Raw genomic sequence first — 14,349 nt, 5'->3', positions numbered from 1 at the left:
ATACATTGTGTGAGTGTTGTGTGTTTTTTTTTAATTTACTCTTTTCTTTCTCCCTCTTTTTTCTTTTTCTTCTGCGGCGGCCCGCGCCTGCCTCGGCGCTCGCGTCGGCTTGGGGACGGGAGAAGAGGAGGAGGAAGAGAAAAAGAACTCGTGGTAGAAGGCGCCACTCGCCGCCGACGCCGACAAGCGCAGTTGGTCTAGTGGTAGAATTCTCGCCTGCCACGCGGGAGGCCCGGGTTCGATTCCCGGACTGCGCAAGCCTTTTCTCTCCTTCCTCGCCTCCTCTTGTGTGTTTTCTCTTTTCCTCCCCCGCCCCCTCTCTCTCTTCCCTTCAGATATTATTTATTTATCATGTAATAAATAAATAGACCTCACACTCCCCTTTTGTTTTGTTGTGTGTGTGTGTGTGTGTGTTTGTTTTCCCCGCTGCGCCCGCCCAAATCCCGTATGACGCACATACGCACCGATGGAGGTGGCGTGTGCGACTTTGGGTTTTTTTTTCTTTCCTACTCTCACGGTAGAGAGATGCCGGCAAAACAAACAAAACAAAAAAAAAGGGCGGGCAACGCAAAACACACAGACGAACAAACATGCGAAAGTGAGAAGGGCAAAGCCGTAGAAAAAAAGACGAAAAACGAAAAGAAAAAAGCAGTAAATAAATAAAAACATAAAAAAAAAAGAAGACGCCTCGAGGTGTGTGTTTGTTGTCCTCCGCGCACGTGTGATATGCGGTGAAGTGAGGCGGATTGGACCTGTACCATTCGTCACCTTTTTTCCCCCCCCTCTCCTCTCCCCTCCCCTCCTCCTCCTCATCTCTCCTTCCTTCCTACCGTTTTTTGTTTGGAGCCGAAATGCAACTTTATCTGCCGTGTTTTTATTTCTGGGCGTCACCGTGCTGTTCCTCTTCGTTGTTGTTCTTGTTTTTTTTCTTTTGTTTGAATCCTCTAACTCCCTCGTCGCGCTGGTGCGGGCAGCGTCGTGGAGTGCGGCACAAATGGAGCGACGCCTTCATCGCACGGCCATGGCACAGGTGTTGGATGCGCTGAATGTGCAGCGGAAGGCTGCCCTGCTCTCCCTGCCGCTTGAGGCGTCTCTGTCGACGAGTCCTGCGTGTCCTGCGCCACCGTCGCCGGCGTCGCGGCTGCTCAGCAGCCAACTGGACACGGAAAAGGCGCTAATGCCGTTTCTGCGTGACGCGGTTGTGCGGGCCCTTGAGCCCTCGCCGCAGGCTCGTGCGGGCGGCAAGACGACCTCCGAGTGGCCTGAGGTCGGCACCTTGATGGAGGGCCGCCGTCTCGTCGGCATCGATCTCGCCTGCACGCGACTGTCCGGCACGTTTAACCGCAGCGACCTCTCCGGGGCCGACTTGACTGGCGCCTTTGCGGACCACAGCACGTTTAACTTGGCCCGAATGCAGGGCTGCAGTTTGGCAGGCGCGCAGTTTCATTCCTGCACTTTCCTCGCGGCTGACGCTGCGGGCGTGGATGCGCGGCGTGGGCGCTTTTCGCAGTGCGTCTTCTGCCGCGCCAACTTGATCGATTGGGACGTGCGTGGGGCGTCCTTTTACCGCTGCGTCTTTACCATGAGCGACCTGAGCAGGTGGGTGTACGACGCCCAGACGACGGTGATGGAGCCGGTGGATTGGGGCCGTTGCCGGCGCCTCGACTGGACGACCCCCGCGGCCGGGTGCGGGGATTGCCGCGTGGTGGGCAAAGCCGGCGGGGCCCTTTCGCTGCCTCCCCGAGCACCGCCACCCCTGCGCAGCTGAGCCCAACGCCCCTCCTCTTCTTCACACGCCACCGTTTAGCGGGGAACGAAGAGGCTTTCCTGCCGCAACGAGGGCCGCGTCGCTTGCTTGGTGTTCATCTTCCCTGCTGTGAGTGTGTTTATTATTATTGTTTTTACCCCCTCTCTTTCTCTCTCTCGCACTCTCCAATTATTTCATTTTTCATTCTTCCATGCTGCTCCCCACCCCGCTCGCTTCTTCTTCTTCTGCCGCACTGCCTGCGCCCCCTCTTGCCACCGCCACTCGCACGAGTTAGCAGCGACGATGAACATCGAGGCTTTCATCCGCAACCTCGTCGCGATGTACACGGCGCAGGACAACGAGACGCGCCGCGTTGCCACCGTGGACGTGCTCAAGGCAGAGGGCCGGATGAGCCCCGAGGAAATGCGACACATAGGTGTGGGCCTGCTCCGCGTCTCGGACCACGGCGCCGCAGTGCAGGCCTATGGCGCCGTCCTCTTGAGGCGTGCCGTGGCGTCGGGCCGTCTCGCCGCAGAGCAGGTTCCCTATAGTGATATTATTACGTGGTACCTCAACGAGCCCACGCTGAGTCGCCTGCTGTGTGGCGACCTGGTCGACCTCATCACGGAGTGCATGATGTATGAGTGGCCAGAGCAATACCCGCAGCTGATGGAGCAGATCTGTCCACCACAGGCGCAGCTAGCGAAGCAGCCACGCAAGCAGCGGCTGCTCGCCACACTCGTCGTGCGGCTTGTGGACCCGCACCCCGGCAATGTGCCGATGCATCGCATGAAGCACCTCAAACGCGCCCTCGCCTCTCACAGCCGTGTAATTCTGGCGGAGTCGATTCAGGCGCTCTTTGACCTCTACACAGCAGCGGGCGGCGAGGGCGCGCAGCAGTTGGACGAGCACGCCCGTGAAGCCGTCATAGACTGCCTCACCATTACGGTAAACGTGGCCTCCTGCCTGCCCGTGCCCCAGTGGTGGGAGTTGGGGCTGGGGAATGCGCTGTCGGTGCTGGTGCGCTGGCCGCCCCTGGCGCAGGAGGCACTGGCCGCCACAGCCGCCCTTCTCAAGTGCGACGGGTTTGTAAAGTCCACAACGGCGCAGCAGCAGGAACCGTTGTTGCTGGTGGCGGCCGTGCTGGGCTGCGTCGAGGCGTGCGTGATGGAGCGGAACTACGGCACATTGGAGGAGGTGGCGGAGCTGCTGGTGGAGATGCCGAACTCTGTCATTGAGGCCGTAATTGCCCCAACGAGTCAGGCCTGCCTAGCGATGCTGTCCGTCCCGAGCATCTACTTGGCTACGGCCGCGTGCCATATTTTGAAGCGACTGGGCGACGCCGCGTTTGCCCACATAAATGCTCTTGAGCTAATGATGCGCTTTGCAGCGTTGATCCCAAAGAACAAGTTTCACCCGCGGTCCGGCACCGATGAGGAGGGGAAGCAGCTCTCAGAGCAGCAGTATGGGTCGGCCGAGGCCTTTGAGTGTGGCTTTGGGGTGTTCCGCAGTCTCACAGGCCACCTGCTCACCGCACTGGCCCGCGTCTACCCTGTTGTCAGCAATCAGTTTGTCCTGCAACTCCTCGCAAGCCTGTGCGACGGCCGTGGCTCAGCGGCGGACCCCAGAACCTCGTCTGGGTTTGTGACGCAGCAGAGTGTCACCTTCCGTGAGTGGGAGGCGACACAGTTCATGGTCGACCATCTCTCAGAGTCGTTTAGGTACTCCTCAGACTACGTCCCGCAGGCGATCGCAGCGTTGCTGGCGCGGCAGACGGAGGACATGGTGCTCTGCCCTGTCTACCTCAACATGCTGAGCTACTTCTGGGGCTGCAGGGACGACGCGGCGCTGGGTGTGTGGGAGGGAACCCTCGGCATCCTCTTCGCCTGTCTGGAACGCAAGCAGAGCGACCCGCACGACCTTGACTTCCGGTCGGCCCGCAAGCGCGCTCTCACGCTGCTGGTGACCGCCTGCAGCCAGCACGAGGCACGGCTGGCCAGCTCCTGCGAGGCGCTGATGAAAAAGTTTGAGCAGCTGTTGATGATGCCCTCCACGATGCCGCAGGAGCGGACGCTGCTCTACGAGGCCCTGGCGGCACTCACCAACGCCCTCCCCGTCGATGAGGGGCAGGCTCGGCTGCAGTCGTTTTTCACGCCCGTTGCAAAGATGCTGATTCAGCGCGTGCAGGCCATGGATCAGGCGCGGTTTAACAGCATCATCGCGGCCCAAAACGCCAACCTGCAGGCTGAGCGGGATATGCTGCGTGACAGCGTGGCCATCGTGGCCGGAGTGCTACGGCGCTGCAAGACCTGCCCCTACTTGGTGGAGTCCTCCACGGAGTTGACGCCGTCGATTCTGCGGCTCATGGAGCTTATTCACTCGCTCCGCCCGGAGCAGCTGCCCGCCGGCTACGCGTGCATTCTTGAGATGGAACGCGACCTCCGCGAGCTGTACCTGCCTGGCCGCTCGCGGAAAAGTGCGCCGCGAAAGAACATCCAGAAAAGGGCCCGCCTGACCCTCATGGAGCTGCGCATGTCGCTCTATCAGGTGGTTGAGGCGCTGAGCACGTTTCTGCCGGACGAGCCGCTGCGAGCGATGCTGCAGACGCTGCTTGCTGCGGCGGAGCTGTTGCCGTTGCACGTCATGCGTCCCCTGATAGTCCACTGCCTGTTCCCCATTGGCACCTCCCACGCGGGCCTCATTGCGAGTATTCTCCCCATCTGCGGCGTCTTCTTCGCCGGCGTCGCCCACCGCGCCTCCGCCCGCCCGGAGGACGACGTCGTCGACACAAAACAGCTCTTCTACCTCTCCAAGGACGTCTTCACGTTTATGCGGCAGCAGCTGCTCGAGAAAAAGGCGTTGGCGGGGAACCTGGCGCTCGCCCACGTCGCGGTTGAGGTGGCGCTCAGCATCCTGGAGAGCGGCTCCAACGTGCCCGAGGCCAGCCGCTTCATCGACACGGCGCTGGAGGCGGGCAGCGGCAGCGGCGGCGGGAACGATGCGCTGGAGGAGCTGGCGACGGCGGCCTTTGGGCGCATGCTGGACTTCGCCGGGCGCGCGGACGACGCCCTGCTGCCCTTCAAGGACCGCGAGCGGCTGATCTTCGCGCTGGCCGACGTCTACGTCGACCGCTACCCAAAGTACACGGCGGCGCTCCAACCCCGCTTTCCGCAGGACCGCATTGACGAGCTCCACACGCAGCTGGTCATGTCCCACCGCTTTGACCTCAAGCGGCGGCGGTTCAAGGAGTTTGTGCTGCAGGGGGCGGGAAACACGCGAACGGCGTCTAACGGCTGGTAAGGCAGCGGAGCCGCAACTGACACACACACACACACACACATGGAGAGCGATAGAGGGAGAGAGCGCGGGATAGCGAGAGGAGGATGCTCTCTGCATGGCGCAGCGCGGCTCCGTGCCACTCGACTGACGCAAGAGGAGGAGGCAGGGGGGCGACGTTGACGGCTCATGAAGAAAAAAAAAGAACAACCGTAGTCACTATAGTACTGCCACCACCGGCGTTGGTGGCTGCCGGTCCCACTTGTGTTGCGTGCGCGTCTGCCCGTAATTATTTCCTCTTCTTGTTCCTTTTACTTCTTCTTCTTTTGCCGCCTCCCCAGGCCCGAGCTGCGCGGTCGGGGCCGCGAGAAGGAGGCAGCAGCAGCAGGAGGAGGAGGAGGAACGGCGCGCCGGCGGCGCCGCCTCGAGTGGGAGGCCGCACTGTGGACGCCTCGCAGTGCCGCGGAGGAAAATGCGTGGACCGCGTGCGGCGGATTATTATTACCGTTTCCCCCCCCCTCCCCTCTTTTTCTCTTCGGCTGCTTCTTCGCAATGGCCCCGACGGTGGGGATGCGGGCGCCGCATGCACACACACGCACCTTTTCCTTCTCTCTCTCTCTCTCTCTCTCTCCTCTCCTCTCTGCGCGTGCGTGCGTCACGGCGCCCTCCTCCCTCCCCTCGCAAGAGAAGAACAACAAAAGGCAGCCGCACGCAAACTCAAGCGATAAGCAAAAGTTTTTAAAAAAAGTAAAAGGAAGGAAAAAAAACACACACACACGAAAACAAGCAAACAACAAAAACCTAGAAACCTACAGCTGCAACTAGGATAAACCCGCGCCTCGCTGCACCCAAGTGTACAGATACAAATAAATAAATATATATCTATATATCTATCTATCTAAGCAGGGATGTTTCGCCGACGTGTGGTGCAGCAGCTGAGCAGCGCCATGGCAAGCCTGCGCCTCCTGACCGTCACGCCTATCCCGATGCCAGCCCTCTCCCCCACGATGGAGAAGGGAAAGATCACGGAGTGGGCCAAGAAGGTCGGCGATCCCATCGCCTCCGGCGACACGTGGTGCAAAGTGGAGACGGACAAGGCCGTCGTGTCGTACGACAACGTGTCGGAGGAGGGCTTCTTGGCCCGCATCCTCGTGCAGAGCGGCGAGGAGGCCGCCGTCGGGGACACCGTCTGCCTCCTAGTTGACGAGGCAGACGGCGTCAACTCGGAGGAGGTGAAGAGCTGGAAGGCGGCCGGCGCTGCCCCGGCCGAGGCGCAGGCGGAAGCCGCACCCGCCGCACCCGCCGCGCCCGCTGCACCCGCCGCCCCAGTTGCGGCCAGCGGCGGCCGCGTCAAGGCGTCCCCGCTGGCCCGTAAGACGGCCCGCGAGCTCAACGTGTCGCTGGAGGGCCTCACAGGCACCGGCGGCGGCGTGGGCCGCATTGTCAAGAAGGACGTGGAGGCGGCGGCGGCTAGCGGCGCGGGGAAGACGGTGGCCGCGGCAGCCCCAGCGGCCCCGGCTACGAGGCCAACGCCGGCACCGGCCGTCGCGGCGGCAGCAGCACCGGCGGCGGCGAAGCCCACCCCGCCAGTCAACGAGAACTACACGGATATTCCCGTGTCCAGCATGCGTGCGACGATCGCGCGGCGGCTGACGCAGTCGAAGAACGTGGATATTCCGCACTACTACCTCTTTGAGGAGTGCTGCACCGACAACATGCTGGCGCTCATCCGGCAGCTCAACGCCAAGGGGGATGGCAAGTTCAAAATTACCGTGAACGACTACATCATCAAGGCGGTGGCGCGGGCGAACTTGCTGGTGCCGGAGGCGAACTCGTCATGGCAGGGAAGCGTGATCCGCCAGTACAACACGGTGGACGTGAGCGTGGCGGTGGCCACCCCGGCAGGCCTCATCACGCCCATCATCAGGAATGCGCACGCGCGGGGGCTGGCGGACATCTCCGCCGAAATGAAGGTCCTGGCCAAGAAGGCGCGTGAGGGCACGCTGCAGCCGCACGAGTTCATCGGCGGCACCGTCTCCGTCTCCAACCTGGGCGCCTCCGGCATCCCCGGCTTCTCGGCCATCATCAACCCGCCCCAGTCCCTCATCCTCGCCGTCGGCTCCGCAAAGCCGCGGGCGAAGTTCACGCTGAACGAGGAGACCGGCAAGTACGAGGTAGCCGCTGAGGCGGAGATGGCCGTCAAGTTCACGGCATCCTTCGACCACCGCGTGGTCGACGGCGCGGTTGGCGCGCAGTGGTGCGTGCACTTTAAGGACGCCATCGAGAACCCGCTCTCGCTCCTGCTCTAAATGGCCGCCGTTGGCCTGCGTGAGGGGCTAAGCGAGAGAAAGAAAGAGAGCGAGGTAGAGAGCGAGAGAGCGAGCGAGGGAGAACGAGGTAGCAAGAGAAGAAGAAGAACAGGGCCGGCGTGCGCCCGCGGCGGCGGCAGCAGCGGGATGCGGCGTTTCTTTCTGCGGGAGGCAATTCATGCCGTCGCCGGTGATGCCACACCTCGCCTGGGCTGCGAGCCGCCCTGCTCGCTCCTCTCGCATCTGTCACGTCGTGTGTATGTCTGTGTTGCGTGCGTTTTCCCCCTTGCCCGTGTTCTCTCCCCTCGTGCCGCCGAAGTTCCACCACCGCCTTTGCCCTTTTTTTTGCCCGTCGTCACGGGCAGCGCGCTCCGCCCCCGTCGCCGGGTGCGTGTGGCGAGCAGTAGAGGCGGCGGAGTCGAGGGGGTGGGTGGGTGGGGGGATGCGTGTTAATTAGTCGTAATGAATTCTTTTCTTTTCTTTTGGTTTTGCCTTTTTTGTTTTTGTTTTTAACTTGTGCGAGTGACTCACGCCAGAGGTGCGCGCGGCGCCGCTGCCACCAGCCTGAGGCCGGAGCTGCCCACCGGGGGGAACACACAAACACGCACGCACGCACCCCTCCGCCGCCCGCTGCGGTTTTTGTTTTTCGTTTTTCTTTTTTTCGTCCCATGCGTTTTCTTCTGTCCGTGTGTGTGTTTGTGTCTGTCTCTGGGAGGGACGGGGGTGGGAAGGGGGCGAAAGGAGGAAGAGGAAATCGACGGGCGGCGGCGGCGGTGGCAAAAGGGGGGCAACGCACGTAGACGGCGGTGTGGGGAAGTGCGTGTGCGTGTGCGTCGCTGTAGGGGGCATGTGGTAGAGCAGCAGCAGCAGGAGGTGGAGGTGGAGTGGAGTGGGGGAGTGCGTTAATGTGTGAGAGGAAGCGGGAGTGACGCCCCAAGGCACACGGAGGGGGTGCGCGTGCCACGCACGCACGCCCTGTGCGGCTGCGAGGCGCACGAGACGCAGGGAGAGGAAGAGGCGAGGGAGTCAGAGGGCACAGTAAAAGTTAACCGCCGTCCCCTCCCGGCGTGCGTGTGAAGGGGCGGGGTACTCCGTTTGCCCGCTTCTTCTTTAAGGCGTCTTGCTGTTCCCCCACCCCCGCCTCCCGCGCAGGGGCGTGTGCGTGTGTGTGTGGGAGAGTTGGGGGGGGAGGGCGCAGCGGCAATCGGACTGACCCTTTCTACTTCACCCCAAGACAAAGAAGAAGGACGCGCCGGGCTCCAGTAAGCAAATAAATAAACAAAAAAAATTGTTCTCTTTTCTTTTTTTTTCTTCTTCTTCGTCGTCGTTGCCCTGCGTCTGTATGAGAGGTTGGGGGGTGATCCCGTAAGTGTCCCTATTTAACGACCAAGTAAGTGATTTAATAGGTGTGCCAATATGCACGCATACACACACGTATTATATATATGTATATATGTATGTGTGTGTGTGTGTGCGTCTGTGCGTGGGTCTGTGTGTGTCTCTCTCTCTCTGTGTGTGTGCAGCTAAACACGCAGCGAGTGTGTTTCTGTTTGTGTGTGTGCGCGTGTGCTGCAGCCGTTCTGCTCGTGCGCCTTTTCATTTTGCCTTTCCCCCCCCCCTCCTCGCTCACGCGTGCGGGGGCCTGACAAGGGCTGTGTGTGAATGGTCGCCAAGGGGCGGCAGCTCTCCGTGCTGATCGCCGGCGCGACGGGAAGCATCGGCCGCGAGCTCGTCTCGCTGCTCGTCTCGCACCCGGACGTGGGGCGCGTCGTGGCGCTCTCGCGGACGCCGATCCCCGTCAACCGGTGGCGCTCGCGCTTCCCCCGCATCCGCGCCGGCGACGCCCTGCGCTGCCTCTCCGTCGTCCCCGTCGACTGGGACAAACTTGCGGCCGACGCCGCCCGCGTGCCCGCCTCCTACGTCCGCGCGGGCGTGTGGAGCGACGACGGCGGCGCCGCGTCCCCCCCGGCAATGCGGGTCGCGTGGCGGAAAGTGCGCGGCACGGCGGCGGCGGCGGCGGGGCTGCGCTTCAGTCGCCCGCGCGACCGCCGCATGCATGGTGGCGGCGGCGGCGGCACCTCGCGGAAGCCGGCGGCCGACAACGAGGCGGCGGGCGGGCGCGGCGGCAGCCCGAGTCGGGCGGGGTACGTGAACGCGGAGGCGCCGAGCGAGTTTCTCAGCGAGCTGCTGAGGACTCCGTTTTACAATTCCGTCTTCAGGGGGCACCACGTGGCGATTAACTGCCTCGGCTCGAGGAACTTTTTCGCGCGGGCGGCGGTGGACGTGGTGGATCACCAGTACGCGATTGCCTTCGCCAAGATGGTTCGCATCTTCAACTGCATGGTGCACGCGGAGCCCTCGGGGGAGGAGGAGATGCTCATGGAAAAGCAGGCGCGGATGCAGGACAGCGTTCTCTGGGGCGAGATCTACACCGCCTGCTACGGCCGCGCCAATGGCGACTGGCTTGTCTCCGGCGAGGCAAACGGGGCGGGGGGCGGCGGAGGCGCCGCGACTTGCCCCGAGCAGCGGCTCAGCCGTGGCGGGGAGGGCACCCTGCGCCAGTTCACGCAGGTCAGCGTCATGGGAGGCAGCCGATGGAGCCCGCTGCCGTACTTCCGCGCCCACGGCGAGTGCGACAGCGAGCTCCTCGCCCTCTTCAACCGCGCGGGGCACGACCTGCAATCCGGCGGTGGCGGCGGCCTCCACGCGCGCGGGGCGCAGGACGATGGCGCCGACGCGGCGGGGCTGGAGGCGTCGGCCGAGGCGCGGAGCCGGGCGGAGCTGCTGCTGCGCCGCGACGTTGTGAAGCTGTGGGACAACTCCCACCTCACCATCTGGCGTCCGGGGCTGCTGCGCCGCGAGAGGCCGCGGGTCGTGGAGGAGCTTCTCGGCCTTTTCTTTTCCCGGGTGGAGGTGCGGGAGCTTACGGAGGTCATTCTCGACGACATCGTCGCCGCCGTCGCGGACGAGCGCGGGATCGAGGCGGAGGGCTCCGTGAAGGTCGTCGGCGGGAGCAGCGTGGCGGCGCGCGTCAAGGCGAAGAAGGCCGATGAGGACGGCGTGCGCCGCGGGCAGCGCCTGGCGCCCACCCCCGACGGCCCCTGAGTGCATGTGCACGGGTGAAGGTTGGGGGCACCGGCGCCGTTGCGCGTGCTCGTTTCAGGCTCCGCTTCCATTTTTGTATACTTCTCCTCTTTTTTTTGCAGAGCGGGTTGAAGAACTGCCGTTTATATGCTGATTTAGTTCCTTTTCTCTCTATACCTCTCACTGTCTCTCTCTCTTTGTGTGTGCGTGGGCGAAGGGACGAGTTTGCTGCCGCTGCACACTCGCCCGTTGCGGGGGCCGGATGCTTCTGTGTGTATGTACCTGCGATGGAAGGGGGAGAGGGAAACGCCGCGTGCTTCTCGCTCCCTCTCCCTCTCCCCGCCCTCGCCCCCTTTTTTTTTCTACGTTATTGTTTCTCCTCGGGGGTTTCACGAGACGCTTTCGCGTCTCTGCCGCCCCTCTGCGGGGCGTACTGTGCGCCTCTCTTGGGCCGTCGCCCCGCCCCCCGCTGCAGCTCTCTTCTTCCCCTTCTCCTTCCCTCTTCCCTCCTCTTTTTTTCTCGCTTGCCTTGTGCCCTGCAGCAAATGGCGGACGCCGCGGAGGTGCCGCCGGCGCGGCTTGCGGAGGGGGACGCGCTGGAGCGGGAGCACGTGCTGGAGGTGTACGACGCCATCGCCGCCCACTTCTCGTCGACGCGCTACAAGGCGTGGCCGAAGGTGCAGGCCTTCATCGAGGCCCTGCCGAAGTGCGCCCTCGTGGCGGACGTCGGGTGCGGGAACGGGAAGTACTTCGCCTGCGCCCAGCGCCACCGCGCGGAGGCGGCGGAGGCGGAGGGCGCCTGCCGGTACGTTGTGGGCATCGACGCCAGCGAGGGGCTTCTGCGCCTGGCGCAGCGGCAGCTGCGGCCGCAGGGCGCGACGGACGCCGGCCTGCACGACGCCGTCGCCGGTCGCACCGACTTGCTGCGCGCGGACGGCCGCCGCACCGCCCTTCGCGGGGGCCTCTTCGACGCCGTCGTCAGCGTCGCGGTGCTTCACCACTTCGCCACCCACGCGGGGCGGGTGGAGGCGCTCCGCGAGCTGCTCCGTCTCGTGCGCCGCGACGGCGTCGTGCTCGTCAGCGTCTGGGCGAAGGAGCAGCCGAGGAAGCGGTCCAGAGGCGACGCCGCGGACGTCTTCATCCCGTGGGAGATGCACGAGCAGCACGACAAGGCGCGGCGCGTGTACCAGCGCTACTACCACCTCTTCGCCGAGGGGGAGCTGGAGGGACTTGCGGCGGAGGCGGGCGCGGTGGTGCGGGCGTCGTACTACGACAAGGAAAACTGGTGCGCCGTCCTCGCCCCGGCGTGAGGAGACACGGCGGGCGCCGCGTCGCCGCCTCTCTTCCTATTTCTCTCGCCTTCTCTTTCTCTCTCTCGCACCGCCTGTACATCTACCCACCTCCCTTCCTCCCTCTTTGTGTGTGTGTGTGTGTCTGGGGGACGGCTGCATTTTCCCCCGCCCCGCCTTTGCCCAGTCGTTTAGTTTTTTTTTACATGCGGAGGAGCAGCCGCACGACGGAGGCGCCGCCGGCGACGCTCGCCGTGTCGCCGGCGTGGCTGCAGCAGACCGCCGACGCGATTGCCGCGCGCAACGGGATTCTGCTCACCGACTGCGTCACGATGGCGGAGGAGGGCGCGGCGACGGAGCCGCCGAGCGCCGCGGCGCTCGCGAACATCGAGGCGGCGGTGGAGGACCTCCGGCGCAGCCTCTTGGCGCGGGTGGAGGCGGCGCAGGCGGGGCCGCGCGGGTCCCGCGGCGATCGCGCGGAAGACGTGAGGGAGCGGCTGCTTTACGTCGACGTCATGGTGCGCGTCGCCGTCACGGTGGCGCTCGCCCGCGCCTACCGCTCGGAGCCGCAGAAGAAAAACGACGACGACGAGGACGGCGGCGGCGGCGGCCCCGAGAGGGCACCGCAGCGGTACCACGACACCCTCGCGCGTGGCATGCTGCACGTGTTCGAGGCGTTTCAGGAGGTGCACTCGATGCAGCGCGGCCACTACGCGCCGCGGCGCCGCGGCGGCAGCACCGTCGGCACCGTCGGCTGGGACACGCTGCTGCTGCTCCACTTCGTTCACCGCATTCCGCGCGTCGCGCGCGACGCCAGCGAGCACGTCATCGACGAGGCCACCGGCCAGATCGTGCGGAGCTGGCGCAAGCTGCTGCAGTCGCTGCAGGCGGCGGACCCGCACGAGTCGCCGGAGCACTCCCGCCGCCGCGGCGCCCTTGCCGTCTGCAACGGCCTGCTGAGCATCCTCTTCCACCGCTACAACACCCACCAGTGCCGCATCCTCGTCAACTCGGTGGCGCAGTCGGAGCGGACCGCCGAGGCCACGCAGGACTGGGGCAAATCCATCCTGCGCCCAGCCCAGCACATGACGGCGGAGGTGGTGAACTTCTGCTACTACAAGGGCCGCATCATGCTGTACGACCACCGCCTCGCCGACGCCTACGCGGCGCTGCGGGAGGCCTACTACCTCCTCCCGCCCCCCGGCGAGGGGACGGAGGCGCAGCAGCGCAACAAGCAGCGCGTCCGCTTCTACCTCACCGTCGCCGGCGTCCTGCACGGCCGCGTGGTGCCGGAGGAGATCCTGCGGACGGACGACCTCATCGCCTTCGTCTTCATGCCCGTCCTCGCGGCGGTGCAGCGCGGCGACCCGGAGGCGTTCGCCGCCGCCGTCGACGCCTTCGGCACGCTGCTGCGCCGCCGCGGGGTCTTCTTCCTCTTGCAGCGCGCGAAGCTCTACTGCTTCCTCGCGCTGCTCGCCCGCACCCACGCCGCCCTCGGCGCCTGCGGCGTGGACAACAGCCGCGTCCCGCTGCCGGTCCTCACGGCGGCGTACGCCCACGTTGTGGAGGAGGGACGCGCCGCCGCCGCCGCCGCGCCGAAGCCGAAGCGGCCCAAACGCCACCGCGACGACGGCGACGCGCCCCGCACGCCGGCCGCCATGACGGACGACGAGATGACGTGGTGGACGGCGCGGCTCATCGCCGCCGGCCTCGTGCGCGGGTACGTCTCGTACGAACACAAAACCATCGTGCTCTCGCGGCAGGCCCCCTTCCCGACGCTGCAGACGCCGCCGTAAGCCCCCGCCCCGCCCACCGGCCGCGCGTGGACCACAAAAAGAAACAAAAAAAAAAGAAAAAAAAGTGAAGGGAACAAAAAAAAATTTGGCGCAATGCAAATCCGAAAACTAACGAGAAGAAACGGGCCCCAGAAAGAAAAAAACAAGAAAACAAAAACAAACAAAAAACAACGTCATGGAAGACGCCGACGGGAGACGTGCATGGCGGCCTTCCGTGAACACACAGCCAGCCACTGGGACTCATCCTCTGCCCGCCTTTCTCTCTCGCTTCTACTGATGCCCGTCTTCTCCCGCCCTCCCCAACAAAGTGCTCGCCACGCCCAAAGGTGACAACAGGGTTGCAGTCGCCACTCGTTTGGCTGTCGCTGCCGCTGTGCTCCCAGCCACACCACACAACTAGAAAGGCAGATCTGCATCGCCACTTACGGCACAGCCACGCAACCAGCGCCAGGGCAACTCAAATTACTCCACTCAATCTGCCATTCGCTCGTCCCGCTCCCTCCTCGTGAGCGCGTGGACGATGGATGGTGAAGGGAGAGCGGCGCGCACTGGGCCCCGCCGGCCGGAAGCTGCGGCGATGTCTGCGAGAACAAGCATATGTCCGAGGGGTCCGCCTGCGCGGCCCGCATGAGAGCATCACTCGAGTCCTTGAAAGCTGAGCAGCACCCGCTTTACCCTCCCCCTCCCGAGGCGCCTGCCGTTGTGCCTGCCTGCGTGACCCACATGATGCACAACACATACATCACCGTGGGGGGGCTCTGGCCCCCCGTGCCGACACTCCGTGAGCGAGCTTTGTGAAGCGTCATCCGCTGATGCCCTCCATTGGCCCCCCCTCCCTCGCACTTCCC

General features: G+C 64.2%; 6 protein-coding genes and 1 non-coding gene across 7 annotated transcripts, besides 26 other annotated features; all 7 read left to right on the top strand.

The window, feature by feature from the left end:
• Window positions 1-23: 23 nt before the first annotated feature.
• Window positions 24-71: a sequence feature (A-rich).
• Window positions 72-186: 115 nt separating this feature from the next.
• On the top strand, window positions 187-257 carry Tco025E_04016. The gene has a single exon. It is a non-coding gene; the product is annotated as a tRNA-Gly (tRNA).
• A 3-nt stretch (window positions 258-260) lies between these two features.
• Window positions 261-307: a sequence feature (A-rich).
• Window positions 308-390: 83 nt separating this feature from the next.
• Window positions 391-418: a microsatellite.
• Window positions 419-638: 220 nt separating this feature from the next.
• Window positions 639-682: a microsatellite.
• Window positions 683-774: 92 nt separating this feature from the next.
• Window positions 775-827: a sequence feature (GA-rich).
• A 66-nt stretch (window positions 828-893) lies between these two features.
• Window positions 894-936: a microsatellite.
• A 58-nt stretch (window positions 937-994) lies between these two features.
• On the top strand, window positions 995-1,768 carry Tco025E_04015 (uncharacterized protein; the record flags this gene model as incomplete). The annotated part of the gene is made up of 1 exon (XM_029370930.1): window positions 995-1,768. One exon carries the CDS (start codon window positions 995-997, stop codon window positions 1,766-1,768), a length of 774 nt encoding a protein of 257 aa, XP_029228916.1.
• A 140-nt stretch (window positions 1,769-1,908) lies between these two features.
• Window positions 1,909-1,933: a microsatellite.
• A 117-nt stretch (window positions 1,934-2,050) lies between these two features.
• On the top strand, window positions 2,051-5,047 carry Tco025E_04014 (uncharacterized protein; the record flags this gene model as incomplete). The annotated part of the gene is made up of 1 exon (XM_029370929.1): window positions 2,051-5,047. One exon carries the CDS (start codon window positions 2,051-2,053, stop codon window positions 5,045-5,047), a length of 2,997 nt encoding a protein of 998 aa, XP_029228915.1.
• Window positions 5,048-5,066: 19 nt separating this feature from the next.
• Window positions 5,067-5,087: a microsatellite.
• Window positions 5,088-5,316: 229 nt separating this feature from the next.
• Window positions 5,317-5,349: a sequence feature (GA-rich).
• A 40-nt stretch (window positions 5,350-5,389) lies between these two features.
• Window positions 5,390-5,425: a microsatellite.
• Window positions 5,426-5,630: 205 nt separating this feature from the next.
• Window positions 5,631-5,665: a microsatellite.
• Window positions 5,666-5,883: 218 nt separating this feature from the next.
• Window positions 5,884-5,924: a microsatellite.
• A 7-nt stretch (window positions 5,925-5,931) lies between these two features.
• Tco025E_04013 (putative dihydrolipoamide acetyltransferase precursor) lies at window positions 5,932-7,332 on the top strand (the record flags this gene model as incomplete). The annotated part of the gene is made up of 1 exon (XM_029370928.1): window positions 5,932-7,332. One exon carries the CDS (start codon window positions 5,932-5,934, stop codon window positions 7,330-7,332), a length of 1,401 nt encoding a protein of 466 aa, XP_029228914.1.
• Window positions 7,333-7,362: 30 nt separating this feature from the next.
• Window positions 7,363-7,440: a microsatellite.
• A 7-nt stretch (window positions 7,441-7,447) lies between these two features.
• Window positions 7,448-7,487: a microsatellite.
• A 269-nt stretch (window positions 7,488-7,756) lies between these two features.
• Window positions 7,757-7,781: a microsatellite.
• Window positions 7,782-7,799: 18 nt separating this feature from the next.
• Window positions 7,800-7,843: a sequence feature (A-rich).
• A 358-nt stretch (window positions 7,844-8,201) lies between these two features.
• Window positions 8,202-8,232: a microsatellite.
• Window positions 8,233-8,620: 388 nt separating this feature from the next.
• Window positions 8,621-8,658: a sequence feature (GA-rich).
• A 109-nt stretch (window positions 8,659-8,767) lies between these two features.
• Window positions 8,768-8,791: a microsatellite.
• Window positions 8,779-8,901: a microsatellite.
• A 93-nt stretch (window positions 8,902-8,994) lies between these two features.
• On the top strand, window positions 8,995-10,437 carry Tco025E_04012 (uncharacterized protein; the record flags this gene model as incomplete). The annotated part of the gene is made up of 1 exon (XM_029370927.1): window positions 8,995-10,437. One exon carries the CDS (start codon window positions 8,995-8,997, stop codon window positions 10,435-10,437), a length of 1,443 nt encoding a protein of 480 aa, XP_029228913.1.
• A 145-nt stretch (window positions 10,438-10,582) lies between these two features.
• Window positions 10,583-10,613: a sequence feature (GA-rich).
• A 126-nt stretch (window positions 10,614-10,739) lies between these two features.
• Window positions 10,740-10,770: a microsatellite.
• Window positions 10,771-10,961: 191 nt separating this feature from the next.
• On the top strand, window positions 10,962-11,726 carry Tco025E_04011 (tRNA methyltransferase; the record flags this gene model as incomplete). The annotated part of the gene is made up of 1 exon (XM_029370926.1): window positions 10,962-11,726. The coding sequence occupies one exon, from the start codon at window positions 10,962-10,964 to the stop codon at window positions 11,724-11,726; it is 765 nt and encodes a 254-aa protein (XP_029228912.1).
• A 28-nt stretch (window positions 11,727-11,754) lies between these two features.
• Window positions 11,755-11,793: a sequence feature (GA-rich).
• Window positions 11,794-11,833: 40 nt separating this feature from the next.
• Window positions 11,834-11,853: a microsatellite.
• A 58-nt stretch (window positions 11,854-11,911) lies between these two features.
• Window positions 11,912-13,501, top strand: Tco025E_04010 (COP9 signalosome complex subunit 12; the record flags this gene model as incomplete). Its single annotated transcript, XM_029370925.1, has 1 exon — window positions 11,912-13,501. The coding sequence occupies one exon, from the start codon at window positions 11,912-11,914 to the stop codon at window positions 13,499-13,501; it is 1,590 nt and encodes a 529-aa protein (XP_029228911.1).
• Window positions 13,502-13,536: 35 nt separating this feature from the next.
• Window positions 13,537-13,585: a microsatellite.
• A 48-nt stretch (window positions 13,586-13,633) lies between these two features.
• Window positions 13,634-13,672: a microsatellite.
• Window positions 13,673-14,349: the final 677 nt, after the last annotated feature.

This window comes from Trypanosoma conorhini, assembly GCF_003719485.1.
Source record: "Trypanosoma conorhini strain 025E chromosome Unknown Tco_14.4_contig_00195, whole genome shotgun sequence".
NCBI classification, from domain to species: Eukaryota; Euglenozoa; class Kinetoplastea; order Trypanosomatida; family Trypanosomatidae; genus Trypanosoma; species Trypanosoma conorhini.
The sequence above is the reverse complement of the archived record's forward strand: the minus strand, read 5'-3'. Positions and strand labels throughout refer to the sequence as shown.